This window comes from Watersipora subatra, chromosome 11 (genome assembly GCF_963576615.1).
Source record: "Watersipora subatra chromosome 11, tzWatSuba1.1, whole genome shotgun sequence".
Classification (NCBI taxonomy): Eukaryota; Metazoa; Bryozoa; class Gymnolaemata; order Cheilostomatida; family Watersiporidae; genus Watersipora; species Watersipora subatra.
In genome coordinates, this window is record NC_088718.1 from 2,686,043 (window position 1) to 2,708,552 (window position 22,510).

The 22,510-nt window shown below is 35.4% G+C and overlaps 1 protein-coding gene across 1 annotated transcript; it reads left to right on the forward strand.

Moving 5' to 3' along the window:
* Positions 1-9,690: 9,690 nt before the first annotated feature.
* LOC137408695 (mucin-2-like) lies at positions 9,691-22,412 on the forward strand. Its single transcript, XM_068095273.1, has 7 exons — positions 9,691-9,949; positions 10,952-11,029; positions 12,240-12,407; positions 14,325-16,463; positions 17,832-17,949; positions 20,377-20,412; positions 21,436-22,412. The coding sequence occupies exons 1-7, from the start codon at positions 9,691-9,693 to the stop codon at positions 21,527-21,529; spliced, it is 2,892 nt and encodes a 963-aa protein (XP_067951374.1). The 3' UTR covers positions 21,530-22,412.
* The last annotated feature ends 98 nt before the right edge of the window (positions 22,413-22,510 follow it).

Genomic DNA, 22,510 nt, shown 5'->3' on the forward strand with positions numbered 1-22,510 from the left:
TATTTCAATTTTAATGAGGTAATTGTCCATTATAATTATTTGATGTTGTTTCACAACAAATTATTTTGAGATATATCATTCAATTCTTGATGTCGAAATACTGAAAGCAACAAAAAGCTATAAAAGCTACAAAAAAGCTATAAAGCTAAAAATTACTACATTGACTGACTGACCCACAACACGTATAGGGATGGCTGCTACATTAAGTGATGATTAGCCGGGTGCGCGTTTTTTTTTGGAAAACTACATAATAAAAACTCAACAAATGAAGTGAATCCGTTTCGACATTGATTTCATTGGTCAAAACTATCATATGTTAGAGCGAATCTTTTTATAAGAATGCATTGTGTTTTGTTTAATTCATTTTAGAACCCAACAAACAATGATAAATACTTTAAACAACTAGAGATGACATTAAAATAAATGCATTATTTACAGGTTTTTAAAAACTTAAATTATGTGTAAAGTTATAAAGTAATAATAATCAGTAAAAAGAGGTTTTTCAATTTTACTTTGGAGGTAAGTGAATAAAAGTGTAAGTATGGAATCGCGTAGGCTAAGAGAGAGTGATAAAAATACTCATCATAACTTACTCTAACTTACACTAGATATAATATAAATCAATATGATCAACATTATATTTGTATTATATATAGTATATTAGTATATTGTGGTATTATGTATTAGTATATAGTATATTATAGTATAATGATATATATTATATATTTATGCTTCTGAAATCATCTGATAAGAGCAGATCTCCATCTGCTTGAATCATATTTGTAGTGATCGACTAACAGCAAACTGCTCTTTATATTTGGTATCATATTAATATATATTTATTATTATTTTTGTTTCTTAAATTTCTACCAGCTTTTTTATTTTTGCTAAAAAACCTATGTTTTTAAAATTTGTAGACATCATATGTTGAAAACTGCTTTATCATGTTGAGACATGTATTTGCTCAAATTTACGTATTATGTAAAAAATATAAAAATAAAATATAAAAATATAAAAATCTTGCCCGTTAAGTTGATCATAAGTTGAGGTTTTATAAAAATCGTATCCTTTATATTAAAGTCTGTATCTTGGTCTTTACCCAATGCAGGTTCTTTCTATTCATTGGTCCCCTTGGTAATTATCAAGAATATACTGTGGCTTGACATAGCCTCTGATCTTATCTATTGATGTAGCGGCAGCGGTGAGTGAGGAGGCTGCTAGTCAGCGCCATGTACAGCCTCAAGTATGGTAACTCTAGCTCGTGTTTCTACCTTAACAATAATTGTAGGGGTGGTCGAGTGGTTGATAGGGGACGCCATGGTATACCGAGTCCAACAGCTTGCTTGTTCTGGTGTTACTTACAGGTAAGTTCTTTCCTGTACATACTGTCTTTGCTTTTGTATACTGGGAGATGATTAAATTAGTACATGTATGTTTGGTTACATCTAGTGTACATAGTGTACATACACAATAACACTTCACCTCGGTCAGGAGGACAAATGATGGTTTCCATGGCTAGATATTGTACCCAAAGATCATTAATGAAGGTGCATCAATGTTGATTTAGTTTCACAGATTCATAAACTGTAAAATATTCTATTTGTATAAAAAAATTAAATTGCTATTTACTTATGGCAAGCTAGTCAATTAGTCTTTGAGTGGCGAACTAGAGCTTGTTACGTCCGCAAGAGGGATGCCTTTTCTTAAAACTAAGCAAATTGAAGCACATGTTTTGCATGGCTTCTTGTTTGTCGCAGCTCTAAATGTATTATTTTAATTTCTTTGTTTTATTGTCCTAAAGACTTGCTATTACTCTGTCATAGATTGCTACAGGATTTATCTGAAGCTTCGCATCATCAAAACATATCAGCAACTTTACCTTGATCCTCTCTAGCCAAAAAATAGCTATCTCTTTCATAAAATATAATTTGAATGTTATTACGGTGGATGTTTGATATGAACAACATCGCAAGCATAGCTGTGTTACCATGATAATTTGTTACACAAGAACTCCTGCACCACCAAACACAACCTATCCATCATTTTTTTTGGTGTCAACAAATCGTTTGTACATGCACTCGTTTTAGAAAAAGTCGCCATATTTGCAGAAAACGATAGTTTTTCTTTTATTTAATAGTACTTTTTAGTGTTGTTTTGATACTATAATAAAAAAATTGCGAACAAAAGCATCGGGTTCAAAAATTCATTGCAACAGGTTCGTGTTTTAACGATAAAATTGTCTATAAAGATGGCTGACAACGATAAAATGACGTCACGAAAAAACGAAGGATATTATTATTGGTCGTTGTCTGTCTGTACGCTTTTGCTGTCACAAATCAATCTTTAATCTCTAATTGGGGTAATTGTTCTGAGGCTTTCAAAGGAGCTGATTAGCTCGGCTGGTTAGACTGCCAGTCTAATAAAGTAAAGGTCAATGGTTTGAGTTTCTTATTGGCCATCATTTTAGTCATCTCAATAAATGCATATAACGAATTTTGTGACTGCGTGGAAGTTTAAACCAACTGCTATCGTAACACAAAAATAAAACGTTTTTGACATCTATACTGCGTGCGCTTAATCATTTCTAACAATTTAACGTTGATGGAAAAATTATCTTTTGTTAATGCGAAATCTGTGAGTCCACTGAAATGAATCTCAAATGGAGCTGGTTTCAAATAGAAGGAATTACAATTGAAATTGTAATCTCCCCAATGAGGGCCATTCATTTCAATGAATCAAAGATATACTACATAAATTATTTATCATTTGTCAATAGTAAAAGCTTATGAACAGAGAGAGCTATAGCTATCATCTAAAATGACCAATAAAATGGCAATAAAAAATACTTGCAATGATCAATTCTATTTTAATTCAACTTGTTTTATATTACAGCTCAGAAGTGTTAGGAATTATCCTCTTTTTAGATAAGAAGCATCTCACATAATTAGACAGCCCACAAGTGTAGTGTTATACACATCAACAAAAATTATATTGGTCATTTTGTTTTACGCTGCTCCAAGCTGGTATCCCTTTGTATCGAAAACTGGTAAAGAAAAATTAGAAGGCTTTTAAAAATTATGCTTTAGGGTTATGCTACCTGTTATTAGCTATTTGCTGTTTAAAATACTGAAATTGTCTCTCCAAACTGCCTGACCTGACCATTCATTGCACTTCTACTTGACACCTTAAACCAGACACCGACACCTTGCCAATCTACTTTATATAGAACAGTGTTATGCAAAAAAGCTTTTTCTTTCAATACACATAATCTACTTTGCTGTTTTTGTTTTTGTTTTTATTTGGTCTTATTGACTCTAAATGTATATAAAGGTAATATCTATTTATAATTCAACAACCAACAATGCAACTCCAGCTTTCCACTCATGAAACTCAATCAATAGGAATCAGGATTCTTGCTAAGGGGTGGTAGGGGTGGTAGGGCAGTGGGGAGCAGCCTATACTCAATCTAATGTGATCAAACAGAGCTACTGTGTTATCAGATGACAACATGACACAGGACTGTGTTATAGCTCAGAGCTGATATTATCTACGAAGTCTATAGAGGCTTAGGTCTTGAGTGATTCCAATGTTTAACACACCTTTGAAATTATATTAGCCTTTGTAGCGTGTGAGAATAATATGATATTGTGATTGATTGGATGCATCAAATTCTCATCTCCAGTGTTGAAGTAATGTGCATTATGGGTAATATTATGCTGATCAATGAGTCATGACCTGTACAAATGCACAGGCAGGAAGCTATTCAGATGGCTATAGCATGTAGAGTATCTTTTTTCATTTTTATTTATTATTTTTAATATTTTAGTCATATTTTAACTTTTTTTGTTATTGTTATAATAATTTTTACTGTAGCTGTTCTATCATAATTGTTATTTAATAAGCAGTATTTAGAAATAACATTGCGATCAACTGCTGTCAACACGTTAACATTGGAGTCGTTTTTCACCAAATATATGTCTACTATGAAAAGATTTTAATAAGAGGATACCATAGTGTCATAGTAAATATTTACATAAGAGCTACACAAATCACTAATGCACATACTGGCTCAAAGGATTATGGGTATTTATGTTGTATAAGTTTGTCGTTGTTAGAGGCAAGTTTATCAGTAAACACGCCTCTAGCCTGTGTACCAAGGACTTGTCAAAATTAGACTAGTAAGAATACTATGTGACCTATCCAAAATGCTACATACATCTCATAGTTTTGCACACTACATATCTCAAAGTTTTGTTTTACACCATCATCGTTATACAAGGAGAGACGACTACTTACTTTTCCACCTTACTGACAGGCTTAATAAAACCACTGCTACTACATTCAATTTGCTGCTGAAATACATGAGAGTTATTCAGAAAGTACTTTTTTTAAAGTCAAACTCGATGTCACTTTTTTAATTTTGTTTAAATTTTCTTAGAATATAAAAATGTGCCTTTAAGAGATGTTGTTGTCACCATATATACATGTATATATATAAGTCTGAGGGTTTGTCTTTTTGCTAAACTCTATGTCTTGCTATAGCAATTGAATCTAGCAATGGAAAATATGCGCGGTACTGGGTTTGATCTCAGGACCTCCAGATTTAGAGGCGGTGAACTTATCCATTAAGCTACATGGAATACAATGGGTTTGTTGGGCAAATAGTCATTACATTGGTTATGATACGCTTAAAGTGCTTGCTCGGGATTATCAATTAGCTCTGTGAACTGTTACATGTAACGGTTGTTAAGCTGGCTTGAAGCGGGGTGTTGTTGTAAAGATTTTAGTAAAGTGCAACGCAGGGTATTCAGCTAGTCTTAACTATAATAAGAGCTGTGCCCATTTATTCGTCAGAAGTCAGAGTTAGAAGTTGGGAAAAAAGGTTGCTTTGTACAGAATTCGAACTCGTAAACATATAACAATAATGGTTTTGTATAGTGCTCATCGGCCTAAAAAGAACTTTCGCTGTTTTAGAAAGCTTGAGTAGTGCTTGTAGCTTGAAATGAAATAAATTTTTGTATGAAGTCGATAGAAGGTCAGTTACTAGTATATTCCTGTTACATCATGTTATAACAGAGTGGAGTATTCAACGGTTAAATCTTGTTTAGCAAGCTCATCCCAGCATGCCCGGTGTTTGTTATTGTTAATATATCTCACTGGATTAACTCAAAAGGTTTTGACACAATAAAAGATTTCAAGTTAATTGAAATTTATATTTATAATCACTGCTAGATTTTGTGATCAGGTACGGCTCATTGTGTTCTTTCCTTGTCTTTTCTTAAAGTTTGTTTCAAAGAATGTGGAACAATAGAGGTATTAATTGCATCGGTGTTTATTCTGCTGTTGTCAACTCACTCAGAGCATTGCGTCCATCACGTCCTGCAAACATATCATTAGCTTAGTGTATCTGTTTATATCAGAATGCGGTATTCAGAATAGAATGAATACATTCCATTGACTTTCATCAGAGATTGTCCGATAAAACAAAAATTAGCCTAATCATTTATTTGGTTTATCTCCCCTGGCATCATCTTAGCTAGGTTATTCTATTGCAGTTATGCGGCTACTAAGTTGCTTTGCATATCAGCTGTTTGGTCTAATATTACATCTGTAAAGGCTGTTGATTGGCTTGATCAGGCTCAAGTAGTCCAATCAAATGAGTCAATATTGAAAAAAAGCCAATGTGTAAATTTGAACTAACAGTAGCTGCAGACGGGGCAGAAATTGATCTAAAAACTTTGTTAATAGGTTAATACAAAATAGGTGCATAGCGCTTGAAGCAGAATGAGGAGGCAACTTCAGGTCAATGTGAATAACATCCTATGAGTTGGAAAGCTTTCGCTAAAATTAGCCAAATAGTGTTTAATATAGTTTTAACAATCATATTTTGGTGTAAATCTTTTAAGAGTTACAGTGAACCTTTTAAGCAGCTCACAAAAGGTGGTGGAGTTTACGGGACTCTGGCTGAGGGTCATGGAGCCATAAAGCCAAACAATCGTACAGTTTTAGTGAACCAATTGACTGTTAGAGAGAGAACAAGGCATACATGAATATGAATAGTTCTATACAAGATTAAGTAGATGGAGTGGAGTACCGTACTTTTTTGGACTATAAACCGCACCCCTATATAAGCCGCATCTGCTTTATTTAACAAAAAACGATAATACAACATTATATAGGCCGCACCTTTGTATAGGCCGCAGGACTCAAGACGGTGCTTTTTAACGCGGCAGCAACTTTGCTGTTTAAAGTGGAACAGTGTCTAACGGCACTATTTCATATTAACCGACGCTTTTTAACCAGTGTCTAGCATTAACATAACATTAACATAGTATTAACACATTAACATGGTATTAATACACTAACATGATATCAGCACATTTAACAATTAATTAACCTGGTATTAACACATTAACATGGTATTAACACATTAACATGGTATTAACACATTAATATTAACATGCTATTAAATTGTAACATGGTATCAACGCATTAACATTGTATTAACACATTGTTTTTTGTAAACATGACCTAACAAAACCTTTCAAGTTTGAATACTAAAGTCCGAAATGATGGAAGACAAAATAGAGGTGGTGGAACAACATTTTTAACGCATTCATGTTGAATGGTTTTACGTAATCTACATGATGGTAGTCTAATAGTTCAACTACATTGAAAAACTTGATTACATTTTGGTGAATTTCTTAGCAGCTTGTTTTGAATAACACATCAAAAGCAGTTGCTGTAACATCACATACCTCCATTTTATCTCATATGTTAATAATATCTCTTTGCACTGGTAGGCGTAATAAGAAAACAGCTTTGATCAACTGATTCCCTCGTCTCTTGTTCTTTCACACCTGCGGTGAGAGTCACTATTATTCCAGTAGCAATCGTAGTGACCGCTACATAAGATGAACTACTTGGTGAAATAGTATCTTTACGCACTGCGCTTTTAATTTTTACCATTTTCTAGTTTCTTGTGCGCGATTACATCATCTATGGTAACATTGGCAATTTGATTTATGAGGCTATTTGTCACTAGCATGAATAATTGTATTGAGAAGAGAAGGCTATGCTGCCTTCTTGGTCACAAACAGAATTTCATAATAACTGACTTATAATTTCTTAAAATTTTTAAAAGTGTTTAATAGCATGATTAGCCAATGAGATGCGAGCCAAAACATTTCGAACAAATACCGACATGGCGGACATTGCACTGACGCCATTGGTAGAATGTACTAAACACATTTGTGTGGCCATGGCTTGAATCGGTTTATGTGAGCCAATCATCTTGCGGGTGTGTTAGTGATGAACCAATCAGCTTCCGTCTGTTTAAGTAATTAGCCAATCGTGGTAAGCTTGGGTGTGTGATGGCTTAACAGAGCCTACTGCGCTTACAATCTTGACTATACATTCCATGCTGGATGTATTTCCTTTATGTTGTATTTAGGTTCACCTGTAATGAGCCGAATAACGCTATAAAGATTGGCAGGGGAATGAACTGGGGAGTTATGACGAATCTAACTTCTCCACTTGAAGGAGAGCAATGTAAATACAGCATTGATGATTGCTATGTACATCAAACTAACAACTCGTTTCTTGATGTGAGTTGTCTTTCCTTGCTACATCCTCAGACAATTGCTTTTTGTTTGCATACTTATTTACGTACCCTCAGTGACTTGTATATTTGTCACCATATGTATGAATCCATCTAAGTTGCGTGATAACTGATGCTCGGTCAGATTTTACCATGTTACTCAAAAAAGCTTTCGATTATCGTTTAATTGGCACTCTCCTGGACGACGGCTCATCTTCGGGCTGGTATATGTTCAGATTTCATATGGTTATCTTATTTATTACAATCGCCAACACTTCCATATTTTCACTTGTCATTTTTCAGATTCTCTGTGCGTCTTTTTCCAAGATGCATCTCTTCTCAGGATGCATCTTTTCGCATGGAAAGCATTTTTCATTGACTGTTAATAAATTTTCATACAGCGATGGTATAGCGACATTTGGGTGTGCCAGTGTCAATGTGCTATGCTAAGCTGACAAGCAGATCATATTTTCATAGTAGAGCGATGGTGGTGCGTTGCCTTATACCAAGGCATATGTCTGCATATGACGCAAAAGGAAAGCAAGACCTATGTTTTCGCACAAATATGACGCCCTTGATCGCCAAGGTCATTTTTATGGCACAAAGACGTCGCGTGGGTGTTTCGCTTCCAAACAGCGACACTGAATCACGGCAGAATGAAAGTGACACGGATTTTTCCATGTTGGCATTACATCACCATATGGGGCGTGTCACTACACTATCGCTGTATGGAAACTTTCTGGAGATCCGACAAACAGTTTTTGATGCCTATATATGTTCGTAAACATGGACTTATTTTTTACTTGCTATTTTTAACGATAAACGGTGAGCAGTATACCGGTAGAAGCCATTGTGGTATGTCTGAGAAGGCCCATTATAATCATTCTGTACTATATATCAATCAATTTTAGACTTTAATCGGTAATTGTGAAGACAAGAATACCTGTACATTCTACATACCTGTGGAGGTATTGCCTGAATGCGGCTACCAACAGAGCAACTATGCATTTCTACTAATTAACTGTGCAGGCAAGTCCACTGTGTGAAATCATTTTCCGGCATGCTAGTCGACCCATGACATGCTAATCGACCCAAGACATGCTAGTCGACCAATATCTCATAACTATATTATATATTACTTTATTAGCAATAATTCTATTTCAAAGTGAAATATTTCCTAAGTTATGCCATACAAGAATCGTAAAATAAAAAAGGCAACAATTAGCCACTAAAATCCAATAAATGGTTTGATAAATTGTGTTTAAAATACCTTTCTCTGCTAAGAGAATGGATATTAGGTAAAAGATTGTTAAAGCAGCTAGCAATGATATTTTTAAAATAGCTAATTGTTAGATGTATGCAACCTTTTCATATCACAGTTGAAATGAGTTGAATACTTGCAACTGTCATGTAAATAATGAGGACACAAACGATGAAAGATCTTAAAGCCTATAATCGACGTACAATAAACCTTTAGCATAGGAGGAATAAGAAAATGCAGATTTGGAAAGATCACTCGTTTGAACTCAGGGAGCTCTTTTAACAGCTGGAAATATGTGGCTGTGAATTTGCATTTTGTTGCTTATTACTTAAAAATATTAATTATTTTGTAGTATTTCAGTAATGACCCTAGTGTTCACTTCCATTTGAAGCGCTATTCAACCTATATCTAACACTCAGCTTGGATGGTAATCGTCTTCTTGGCTTGAAATTAGCATTACACATTTCATACATCAAGAGGAGGCAACTCTTTACTTGTAATACCGTTATCCAAATAATCATTGTTCGAATATGTTAACTCTGGATTATATTTAATGTTCCAACTTCTTTGAATAATACATGTTAGCTGATCTGAAGGTGGATGTCAATCATAACTAAGGGTCTCTCTCCTTGTAGTTGCACAAAATGTCTTGACTCTGTGAAAAGTACAATGTTATGTCTTTTCAATTATGCATGTTGATTCCAATTTATTCTGTACACATCTATTTATATGTTTGTCTTGGCTTTAGTAACCTTAGTATTTGTTGGTAACACAGTTATCTTTCAACTTACCTGTGAGCAACCTTTTAAATGCCTGTATTACAGCGGGCATGGCTGTTGGCGGAGAACTGCCAGAGAATCTGCCATCCGGTATAGTGGCTGTAAATGTATCTGGGGTGTCTAACAATGGTGCTTTTACTAACTCACTCAATTCTAACTTCACCACCTCTAGCCATGCAAAGTCCATCGGCTCAACTCACGCGAATGGCCTCGATAGTCTCACTATAACTACGACCCCTAAACCTCCGACTTTGAGCGTTACTGCTGGTCCACAGGCCCCTACTGTGTTTCCTAAGAGTTCTACTAGAGGTAGGCAATCACTACTTGAATGCACAGTAAAGTGATGGCAAAAAATTAGCGGTGTACGACGATTTTTGTATAAATTATCCAATTTCAAATGCATGTCAAAGTTAATGGAAGAAAACTTACAGGATCAAAACCTGCTCATAGCAAAGTATTTTTTAAATACTTGGAATAGTTTTTAAAATATGTATTAATTTTACTAAAACTGTTTTTTTCCAATAATTTTTAGTTGTTTAGAAATTAAACTAATAGTTGTACTGGTATTGGTGAAAATTAACATCTTATTCTCTTCAATCACAAAGAGCCTATTTCCTGCCTAAGTATCATCTTACCTACATACTGTGTACGACTTACAGCTGAATGGACATTTAGTGTGCCAACACATCGACAACCTACTTACTGTTGTTGTGTGCTGATAAGCGTTTCTTCTCAAAGTAATGTCTTGTAGCTTGTGTTCTTAAACTTCTGCTAATCTGCTAAATGTGTTGTTTGGTGTTTTTAGTGATATACAAGAAGATGGCTGTTTTGCCCATATTGTTTTGCTACATTATGTATGACTAAAAGGATATTGTCACCCTACCATTTGGTTAAATGTTTTTATACATAGGCTATATTATCTATACTATATAACAAGTTATAGTTGGGTAAAGTACATGTAGCGACAATCTATGACAGTTTATCGTTTCTGCGTCAGACAGATGTTGGTAGTATTGGAACAGTTATGTTTGAGTAACTAGCAGCCTTAGAAATACCAACTGCCGTGTCTGTTCTCGCACCTTATTTAAGGCTTGTTATCAAATAGTGACCCCAACACATAATAATTGTTCTCGGATTTCAAACAAGGTATAAACCAAGTTAAACAGAAGATCTCCATATGTCTAGTTTAAATCTGGCTTTGTTAGACATTTAATTTTCGTTTTTGTACTTTTTCATATGACTAATAGCTACTTTATAAGGTGAAAGATGAGTCACACTCACTTTCATTCTTAGTTATCTTTTATGCTTTAGATCCGAATCAAGAATCAGTCACTTCAATTCCTGGATTGACGTCACCTACCAAAGTTTATCCTGAGAGAGATCCTTTGAGTATGTTATTTAACGAAGAAAAGTTCTCTTCTTTTGACTAGCAATGAAGATCCTTGATATCCTGATAATATACTAGTATACTAGCAATGAATATCCTTGGTATCCTGATAACATACTAGTATGCTAGCAATGAATATCTATGGTATCCTGATAACATACTAGTATACTAGCAATGAAGATCCTTGGTATCCTGATAACATACTAGTATACTAGCAATGAATATCTATGGTATCCTGATAACATACTAGTATACTAGCAATGAATATCCTTGGTATCCTGATAACATACTAGTATACTAGCCATGAAGATCTATGGTATCCTGATAACATACTAGTATACTAGCAATTACATCCTTGGTATCCTGATAACATACTAGTATACTAGCCATGAAGATCTATGGTATCCTGATAACATACTAGTATACTAGCCGTGAAGATCTATGGTATCCTGATAACATACTAGTATACTAGCAATGAAGATCCTTGGTATCCTGATAACATACTAGTATACTAGCAATTACATCCTTGGTATCCTGATAACATACTAGTATACTAGCAATTACTTCCTTAGTATCCTGATAACATACTAGTATACTAGCAACGCAGATCCTTGGTATCCTGATAACATACTAGTATACTAGCAATGAAGATCCTTGGTATTCTGATAATATACTAGTATACTAGCAATGAATATCCTTGGTATCCTGATAACATACTAGTATACTAGCCATGAAGATCTATGGTAAAAGTATGACTACTTTGAAAACAGCACTAATCAAGAATATCTCAGCATGTTATTTAAAACTTTCATTGTTTCCGAATACAGAATGTAATGTTCGTGCTGTGGTTGCATTGTTACTCACAATGTGCTGTACTTCTGCTGTAATGGTTTGATCTTTCGTAGTCTTCAGCGTTTACCTTTAGCAAACTGGCATACTGTATGACAAACAGCTCGCTAGAATGTGTAGTTGTCTGACCTTGGTTCAGTGTTTTTTAGCCCATTGGCCATCAGCTGTTGAGAAGCTAGTTAAACTCTTTATTTTTTAGTTTACTGATATGTTGTGTGAGGGCTGGCAGTTCATTTTTCTGTAATAAATGGCTGTATAGAAAGGTATTGGCATGTATTGGCATAGTAAATATAGAAAACCAAGTTGCTTCTAACTTTATCCAAAATCGGGAAAACTTGATCTCGAGTCAGTGTTTTTTTGTAGATGACACGATTATGTACAAAGTACAAGCGGCGTACTGCAGTGGCAAGCCTCAGCTTTTTGTCTGCGACAAACCTGATCATGTCATATGGGTAGGAAAAGGACTGATCTGGGGTGCCAAGAGGCAGCCATTCAATGTCAGCGATACGTGTTTCCCACGAGAGGGCGACTGTAAATATTATGAAAAAGAAAACCTATTTTTAGAGGTGAGTAAAGATGCTGTCCAAGTTGTTGGCTCGTTTAATAAACTGAACCCTTTCCAATACGAGAAGACAGAATACAAAATTCAACATATTTTAGCGATTTTCAGAAACCTTTTATTGTATCAAGTATTGTATCAAGCCTGAGTTTTTCAAGTACACTTGGAAATTGAGTAAGGCTTTTATCTTGAGTCCTGTTGACATTTTTCAGGGTCGTTTATGACGTTAAACTAGCTTTTTATTGTATTTTCCATTGTACCCAGGCTAATAGGTGTAGGTACCCGGGCTAGTTCTTTAGTTGTGGTGAACATGATCTGTCGATTAACAACTCTGGTACCATAACAAATTGTGGACAAATTATCTAACCAGTTTCGTGAATACCTCTACATATTATCAAACTATGTATTATTAGCTAATCAAACTATCACAGATCAGCGTCACTTCTCGCTGCCAGTAGAAATTGCTACCTGTAAAACGAAAAAATCAAAATTTTCCGGAAGAACCAGGCATTTTCCCCTCATGCATAATCCGAGAAAGCAGAAGTTTTTTGAAATTTATCATTATGGCTGCCAAGGCTATATGGACCTTAATATTAATAGCTTCATTTTTGCTACAAGATTGCCCGAGTTGTTAGGAATGGGTGGTATGACAGAGGCCTCCATCCTCTCCTCTCTCAAGCGCTGAATCAATAAATAGCACGCCAGATAAGGCGTGACCATTTTCTACCATTTTAAGTCTACTCTAATATATAGATATATCGGTCTGAGCTCAAATATTAAATCTAGGTCAAGGCTAGCACAGTATTGTAAATCTAGGTCAAAGCTAGGCTAATTTTGCAAAGCTAGGTCAAAGCTAGTAGAGTATTGTAAATCTAGGTCAAAGCAAGTACAGTATTGCAAACCAAAGTCAAAGCTAGTACATTATTGTAAATCTAGGTCAAAGGTCATATATTAAACCTAAGCCAATGCTAATATCACTATCTCGCTATATCGTTGAACTAGCTATAGGTTTTCAGTAAGTTTTCAGTTGAACTATAAGAATAGTTTTCATATTTACTGTCTTTTGAAGACCCCCTTTGGTTTACCCCGTGTTTCATAACTTTTCCCTCCTGTGTCTGTGCTTGTTCTATAATTATTATTATTATTAATTTATTATTATTATTGTGCATTGTGTATTTTGTTAGACTATTCAGAATAGATGTAACTATCAACCCTACTGCTGGTTCACAGTGCCAAAGTTTGAGCTCCCAGGATGCAATAAAACTAATGACTGGGTGTTTTTGCTCTTTCAATGTGGAGGTAAGATTGTCTGATGCTTTTTAATGTGGATGTAAGATTGTCTGATGGTTTTTAATGTGGATGTAAGATTGTCTGATGGTTTTTGATGTAGAGGTAAGATTGTCTGGCGCTTTTTAATATGGAGGTAAGATTGTCCAATGCTTTTTAATATGAAGGTAAGATTATCCGATGCTTTTCAATGTGGAGGTAAGATTGTCTGATGCTTTCTAATGTGGAGTAATTTGCTGGACTTATCTTTTTAGTAAAAATGACCTCCACCTTTTATAGCAAGTAATGTGTTGGATTTGACACTGTTAAATTGTTGTTTTATGGTTTGTATCCATCTTATTTCGTACTGTTGCCCAACAATACTTGTGTGCTTTGAAGGGCCATAGAAATGCAGATTGCTGCTAGCTGTCAATAAATCTAAAATCTGTCAAATGAGTTCTGTATTAGTTTGATTCAGTTGTAACTCACAGCGAGGATAGTTTAAGTTGCAAATAGTTGTCATATTAGACTTGCTGAACCCTATATGTTAGCGCTTGTGAAATGTCACATGTCACACTTGACATTTCACATGTCGCACTTGACATGTCTATGTTGTTTGACAGTTACTATGAATTGGCGACCGCCATTGTTAGAAATGCCATCACCAGATTACTTCACTACTCCATCACTTCCGGACACCACATCAGCTACAATCGCAAATTCTAAGGCGACTACAGGTCCTCCAAATGACAACTTGTCGACTCAAAGAGCCGCTTCATCGACTGCCGTATCTTCGGCTTCAGCTGAAACTAATTTACCGACTATCAGTACAGGTTTATCTTCCGGAACTGCAGCGACACCAACTAGTAGCACATCTTCTGCAGGGACTGCAACTCCTTTAACAGGTAGTCGTGCTCCATCTGGAGAAAGTACAGTATCGCTTACAGAGACTGCAGCCTCTTCTAGTATAAGTATAACTATACTAACTGGAGCTGCTGCACCAACCACCGGAAGTACAGATATCAGTACAAGAGACAACACTCTACTACCTGTTCTTACAACGTTGTCAACAGGAAGTCAAGTTTCTGGAACTGGTCCAAGCACAACTGTAACAAAAAATGTAACTGATTCTCCAACAGAAAAAGCAACCGGAGAGACCGCTCCTGATAGTAGTTCTACAATAATAACAACCATGACTGCATCGTCAAATTCAAGCGTTTCTCAACCGCGTTCATCTTCACCCGCGCAAACACCTTCAAGTGCTGCCACTGCTCTCAGCTCTTCTTTCACAACACTGTCAACTTATTCCTATCCCAACCGAACTGTTTCTACTGTAGTGGTCGGTGCTAGCCAGGGATCAACAACTCCTGTTTCCCGAGTGGCTTCCGGCACTACGGCTATTTCTCATTCTTCTATCATTACAACAGCTAATGTCACCCAGATAACTACAATTGGGTCAGACGTCAGCACACTTTCTAGTGAAACTAGTACACTTACTGCACTAACCCCTTCTATAGATGATCAGTCAACAGTACCTCATAGCAATCCGATAGCTAGCAGCGAACAAACCACAATCTCAGTTAGCACAAGTTTATCAACAGTTTCAGGAATTAGCAGCACAACATCACCTGGCAGTGGTGGCTCTGTGACACCTGACAGTAGCAGTCCTACATTACCTGACAGTAGTAGTCCTACATCAACTGACAGTAGTGTACCAGCATCACCTGACAGTAGTATCCCTACATCACCTGACAGTAGCAATACTGTGACACCTGACAGTAACAGCCCTGTGACACCTGACAATAATGGTTCTACATTACCTGACAGTAGTGGTCCTACATCACCTGACAGTAGTGTACCAGCATCACCTGACAGTAGTGTTCCTACATTACCTGACAGTAGCAATCCTGTGACACCTGACAGTAGTAATCCTGTGGCACCTGATAGTAGCAGCCCTGTGACACCTGACAGTAGTGGTTCTACATTATCTGACAGTGTATCTACTTTGTCTGACAGTAGCGTAATCGTATCATCTGGCACTAGCAGCACTATGTTACCAAACACTAGTAGAACTATATCACCTGTCAGTAATGGCCTGACATCTCCTAGCAGCAGCGGTATTACATCTCTTGGCAGCAGCGGTATTACATCTCCTGGCAGCAGCGGTGCTAACCCAGTGTCCCCTGATAGTAGCACCACTAGGTCCCCGGGTAGCAGTAACACTCTGTCATCCAGTAGTAGTGGCAGTGTGTCACCTGACGTCAGCAGTGTGTCCATGGATAGTAGTAACACTGTGTCACTTGACAGCAGTGGTGGTTCGTCACCTGGTAGTAACACTATTACATCTCCTAGCGTTAGTTCTAGAACAGATCTAACAACACGGCTTGGCCAAAGCCCATCGTTTAGCACCGCTAGTTCAAATAGACCACTGTCTACGGTGGGAAACAATGACTCAACCGCTAGTCAACAGTCAGATGGGACTAGCAACCGTCCTACCGGAGCTGTCAATCCATCTACGAGTCTGTCCAGCAATAATACCGGTTCTACGATAGCTGTAGTTACATCTACCATTCCATCAACTCTGCTCTCAACTGACTCAACCGTATCAGAAAGTACAGCTGCTGGATCTGTCACAACTAATATAACTGTCACACCATCCAGCTCTGCCTCTCAGTCATTCACTTCTGGTGGAGGCCAGTCATCTATCACAGGAGTTGGAACAACCTCTCCCATTCAGACCGATTCAACTATACTCCCCTCTGGTAGGCACCTGTTCTCTTGTGTCATGTGGCTGGTTTGTTTCTGTTAAATATAGAAAGTTAACCTGTCTCGAAATTTACTTCATATGTAGCAAATGTTGTATGTTGGAGCAAGTGTTCTTATAATAATACATAGTAATTTGTATAATTTGTTCCACAGAACAGCAACAAATACTTCAATATTTATTAATAAATCGCACTTTGGCGTTGTGTATGTATGTCTGTGTTTGCGTGAACGCTATGCATTTAAACTTTTTAAGGCTGCTTTTATACAAATTTAACACGCTCCTTGTCTTCCATCAGGTTGGTTAAAATATTAGGTTTCAAAACTCTGTCTGGTTTCTGATAACCAGTTTCTTAAACAGCCACCTTTGGGCTTTCTGATTAAAATGTAAGAAATCCCGTGATAGCCAAGCTTTTTGCTAGTAAACTATATATAACTGTAAAAAAATTTTTATTGAAAACTATAAACAACTGAATATAAAAACCTAAATTATATGTAAAAATTGAATAACCGTAATTTTTTTATTCGGTATTATTTTTATGGTTTCCATTTTATTTTAACAATTTTTTTTCCTTAAAAATCATTTTGACATACTGTGTTGGAAATCACTTTGTATGTTCAAACCAGTATATGCTCAAATTTATTATAGTATATTAATGAATTTGTAAGCAGAGGTGATCATAAGGAGAGGTTTGATTGCCTTTGTGCTGCTGTCAGGTGTAAACTATCAGGTGTGATTGTTATCAAAAGTAAATACATGTAACTCTATACTGATGAAAATTAGGACCTGAATCTCCACCCAACGAGCTGCATGAATTTCCATTATAACTGCCCTTTTCTCTCAACCGCTGCAAATCTATACTGTATATATTTTGGCTCATTTGTCCGTGGGTATTTCCTCTATTGAAACTGACTTTTAATTAAACAATCTGTCTGAACATTTGTATTTAGTTTTCTTTGCTACTTATTTCAGGTTGTTGGTCAAAATAATTTGGGGTTACCACCCCTAAGGGGCGTTGGACCGAAAAAATATCTTTGGGAATAAAAATGACGCTAAATATGATTTCGTAATAGTAGGGGCTGCCTAGAATAGACGGAAAATATAATGATCCACATTTTCGCTGAACAAAAATAAAAGAATGGAATGAAAAATAAAAATTAAAAATTGAGGTTGTATTTTTCTTTTGGGTATATCTGCTTATACAACTACAAACAAGCTTCTACTTTATATATATATAGCATCAAATTTCTTTTGATCGAGTTTCTCCTTGACAGCCAATAAAATTGATCGATAATAAACTTTTTCTAAGCAACTAGCTAGTGTTTATTATTGTACTAGTGATAAGTACTTCATGTTATTGTTGTAGTTGGAGCGACGGCAGCTCTTACGGTAGATCTTCCCATGTGGGTCTACGTTCTCTTTGCCGTCTTCGGTCTTACGGTATTTCTGCTGATAGTAGCTCTACTCTTCATATGCTATTGGAAGTAAGTCTATGTACTAATTCTCTTTCAGGTTTCTACTTATTTACGTCATTTTGGTCCAAAATTATAATCTGTTATACTTATAAAGCTTCAGTATTAAACACTAATAGTTGCTTTTACAGGAAATAAAATTGAGGTGTATAGTTGCGTTATTAGGAATGTTAACACGCGTTGGCAGTCCTATAGCACCTGTACAACATGTCAATGCGTTGGCAGTCCTACAGCACCTGTATGACATGACAATGCATTAGCAGTCCCACAGCACCTGTACCACTTGTCCATGCATTAGCAGTTTTACAGCATCTGCACAACTTGTTAATGCATTGGCAGCCCTACAGCACCTGTATGTACAACTTGTCAATGCATTGGCAGTTGTGCAACACCTGTACAACACCTGTACAACTTGTCAACGCATTGGCAGTCTTAAAGCACCTGTACAACTTGTCAATGCGATGGCAGTTCTACAGCACTTACACAACTCATCGATGCATTGGCAGCCCTTCAGCACCTGTATAGGTAACTCGCTATTGGATTAGCAGCTCTACAGCACCTGTACAATTTTCTAATGCATTGACAGTTTTGTCGTTTGCTGTTCTCTTGCCATTAGTTATTTGAATTTTTTTCTAAACCAAAAATATCAAACCAACTGTTTTGTAACCTCCAATAGATGTGTCATAAAAATTCAGTTTTTTCTTTAAAACTGCATACTTCATGTTGTATAAAGTCATCTTGTTTTTTGTTTGAATAGCCAGAGATTCTTATTTAGTTGTAATAATTATCATACTGGCTTTCTAATATTGATATTCGGAGTTGTCATTACTGCATGAATATGAACAAAGGATAAAGAAGGAAGGGGTACTGGCTCTGCGCAGGTTTAGAAGGGGTAATAGAACTACCTCAACCAGGCGCAGAGAGAGGCAAGTTGTGAATATTGTTTAAAGGCTTTTGACAAAGCTTTGCGTGTTGATTCCTAAATACGAGGCCGAGGTTGCTTTTGGTGGGTAGTATAGATTTACTAGGTCGGCATAAATCTGTCGCACAACCGCTCATCTCAGCTGACTTCACAGCAACCCCATATATACCCTATTAACCTTACGGGCTCTGACTGGATTTTACTGTTCAACTTTTCATGTAACTGTAACTGAACACTTTTTCATTTATTAGGCCTTTGGGTTTTTAACTTTGTATCATAAAAACATTTCTCAAGCCATCTTACAGCATTTGTAAGGTTATCTGTTTATAATAAGGACAGCATTTGAAAAACTAAACTGATAAACTTTGATTAATGCCTAAACTAGTTGACTGCAAAGTATTTAAGCCCAACCTCTTTACGAAACTTAGGCTAGACGGTTACTACACTTACCGTAAAACCTGTATTTGAACGCCATCTTTATTTGAACGCCACCTCTATTTAGCGCCACAATGGGAGAAGGGTTGAAAAATAGAACACATAGGTTTTACGAGTAGCTATTTGTCAAATTCCTGTCCACGACACAAACTGAAGACTTGGGAGGTCTATGGCGGCACGTAACACTGCAACTTGAAAGCAATAGCCAATAGCAGGGATGGCCAAATAATTTCGGCCATGATCCGTTACAGCCGAACCCGACGCATTAAGGATCCCCAATGAACTGAAGATGTGAATTTTTATATTTTACCATACATAAACATGCACTTGCTAATGCACATCTTAAAATAAGGCCCCAAATACGATTTGAAAATTTTTCTGCTTATATAAATAATTTGACTATAAATCAATGAATGAATGTGCAACTATAAATATGTCTGATATCAGTGAGAAAAACGGTGAGTGGGTTTTGACTTCATAATACTGTTAAAATGCGGTTTTTTGCTATTTTTAGTGACTCTTAAAGTTCATGGAGATCAGTTTTTGTGAGTCGTGTCCTATGATTGCTTTTAACAAAATTCATTGCTGAAAACAATGAATTTTCAAAAATTCTAAGAAAATTTTACAAAAAAAATTTTTAAGCCAGATTTTAAAAAAGTACTTCAAAAAATCTTTTTGACAGGCAACTTGAAAGATCCACAAAAAAACTACAAAGATCCGGATCTAGATCCGCCATTTGGCATAGCTGGCCTATAGCAACGATAGCAACTAGTGACGTCATTTTGCATGTATTTTTCTTCTGGCCATTTCAACCGCCATCAAGATTTGTCAACTGTAATCTTAAAACATCCAGCCGTCAGCTCACTTCAAACATGAAAAGCAATCACAAATAATAGGAAATTACCGAAACTTTCTGATAAAGTTTCCTAAAGTTTTGGTATAAGTTGATCATTAAACTGACCAGCCAGCGCATTGCTTGCTCCTGACATTAGAGAATGCTTCTGTGTCTAATTATCTACTAACCTCTGCAATAGCCCTGCTTTGGCGCCTGTTGTAGAACTATTGTTTACCTTTTCTTGCAGCAAGTACAAACGGAATATATATAAACTCGAAATAAGGTAGGCCAACCTTCTTGAGTTATCCAGATCCGTGGTGTTTCCTTTACTTAGGTTTATTGTTTACCTATGTTAATATTCCTTATTTCCTCTCCCATTGCACTAACCATTCCATAGTGTCTAGTGTTAAGTTCGTATACTTCTGTTTTCTTGGTCACAGGCAACGGGCTCTTCTTTTCTTACCTATTTTGTATCAGTTAGTAAAGGCCACTTGTACTAGCTCAAGCTACCATCTGTAGTATATTTCCCTCTGAATCGTTCATGCTACCATGAAGCTAAAACATTCTGCTAACTTAAAACTAATGGCTATTGTTAGGCTTGTTTCTCATTAACTAGTTGTATATCAATTAAACGGTAAAGAATTTCTAACTAAAGTTGGCAAAAGTTAATACTTGTTTGTGGATACTAAATCTATATACTTTTTTATGAATACTAAACAAGTCAACGCATTAGTTTAGGTCATACTGGACATCGCTCGGAATATCACAAGTGTTAAAATGAAATATTAATTAACGGTTTTAATAATTTTATATAAATATATTATATAGTTTTATATAATATATTATTAATTATTATATTATTATTTATTAATATTAAAATATATTATATATATTATATAATATATTTTAATATTGTTTAATATTTAATATATTTTCATATAATTTTATATGAATTATATAATTTAATATTGTTTAATATTTTAATATAATTTTATTTAAATTATATCATTTAATATTGTTTAATATTTTAATATAATTTTGTTTAAATTATATAATTTAATATTGTTTAATATTTTAATATATTTTTATTTAAATTGTATAATTTTATATTGTTTAATATTTTAATATAATTTTATGTGCTTGCAAATTTTATATGATTTTAGACCATAAGAAAACTCTACAAGTGTGATGACTAAACAATACTATGTATTATTATACTGTATTACTATATTATACCGGTATTAAGTGCTGTTGATGAGCCAAGTCTTTTTTTGCTGTTCAAACACACTGCTTTGTCCGATCACAGGAGGCTCCAAAATGTAGATAACACAGAAACACCTAGAGATATGGAAACACCGAGAGACTTGGAGACATCTAGAGATACGGAGAGGCTAGCATAATCATGTAGACACTGACGCAAAAACTGATAATGCGCTTTAAGATACGTCAATATTTGAGGGGTGAATATCTCCCCCTCTTCATACTTCATTCCGAGTGGGTCCTCATCATAAATTTTTGTGTCTGCGCATGAGCTAACTGATTGAAAGCCTTATAGCTTAATCAGACTAAAGAGTAAAAGTTTGCGTGTCATATGGCTGTACAATATTGACATTCCTAAATTAGTTGGAGTCATGTTACCTTTGGAAGAAATGTTCTGATGGTTCCCGCCAGCAACAATGTCTCACTTGTTTAAAGGTCATGAACTATTTGAAATTAAAAGGAATTTTTTTCCTCAATTTTCACGATATAACAATTTTATTTTTGTACCCTATTATAGAAACTAATAACACTTTCTATGTCATATTAAATAGTAATTGCATAAATATCCAGCCCTGATCTGTTAAGAGAACTTTAAGAAGTTATCTCATATTGTCTCCATAAGTAGATAACTCTTTTTTGATGGTCCATATGCTAAGTAGCCTGTACACTGTGATTACGTCAGGTTGACGGGCAGAGTATTCTTAGTCAATCAGTTCGAAAGAAACTTTTCATGTTAAATTATCTATTTGTTTATTAAAAGTACTAATTTTAAACATTACTATTATAGCCTGTGTTCATAGATAAGGAGATGTTCCCTTTTATTCAGCGAAAGCTTATGTCATATTCATAGATCAACAAGCATTAGATGTGCTATGCATAGTTTTACTATAACAAGATTTCTCATTTTATTTTTGTAATATCTTTCTTGGTGTATTATATTTCGTATTTTTGTGCTACATTTAGGGATAATATATATAGTTCACTCAGATGTTTATAATGAAGTTTTTTGTTCTTCACAGCAATATGGCCAATAAATCTTATATTGGATGTGAGACTTGTGGTCTGCTGTCGTATTTTATATCAGCACACACTTATTTCATGTTGCCATGTTAGATACCCAA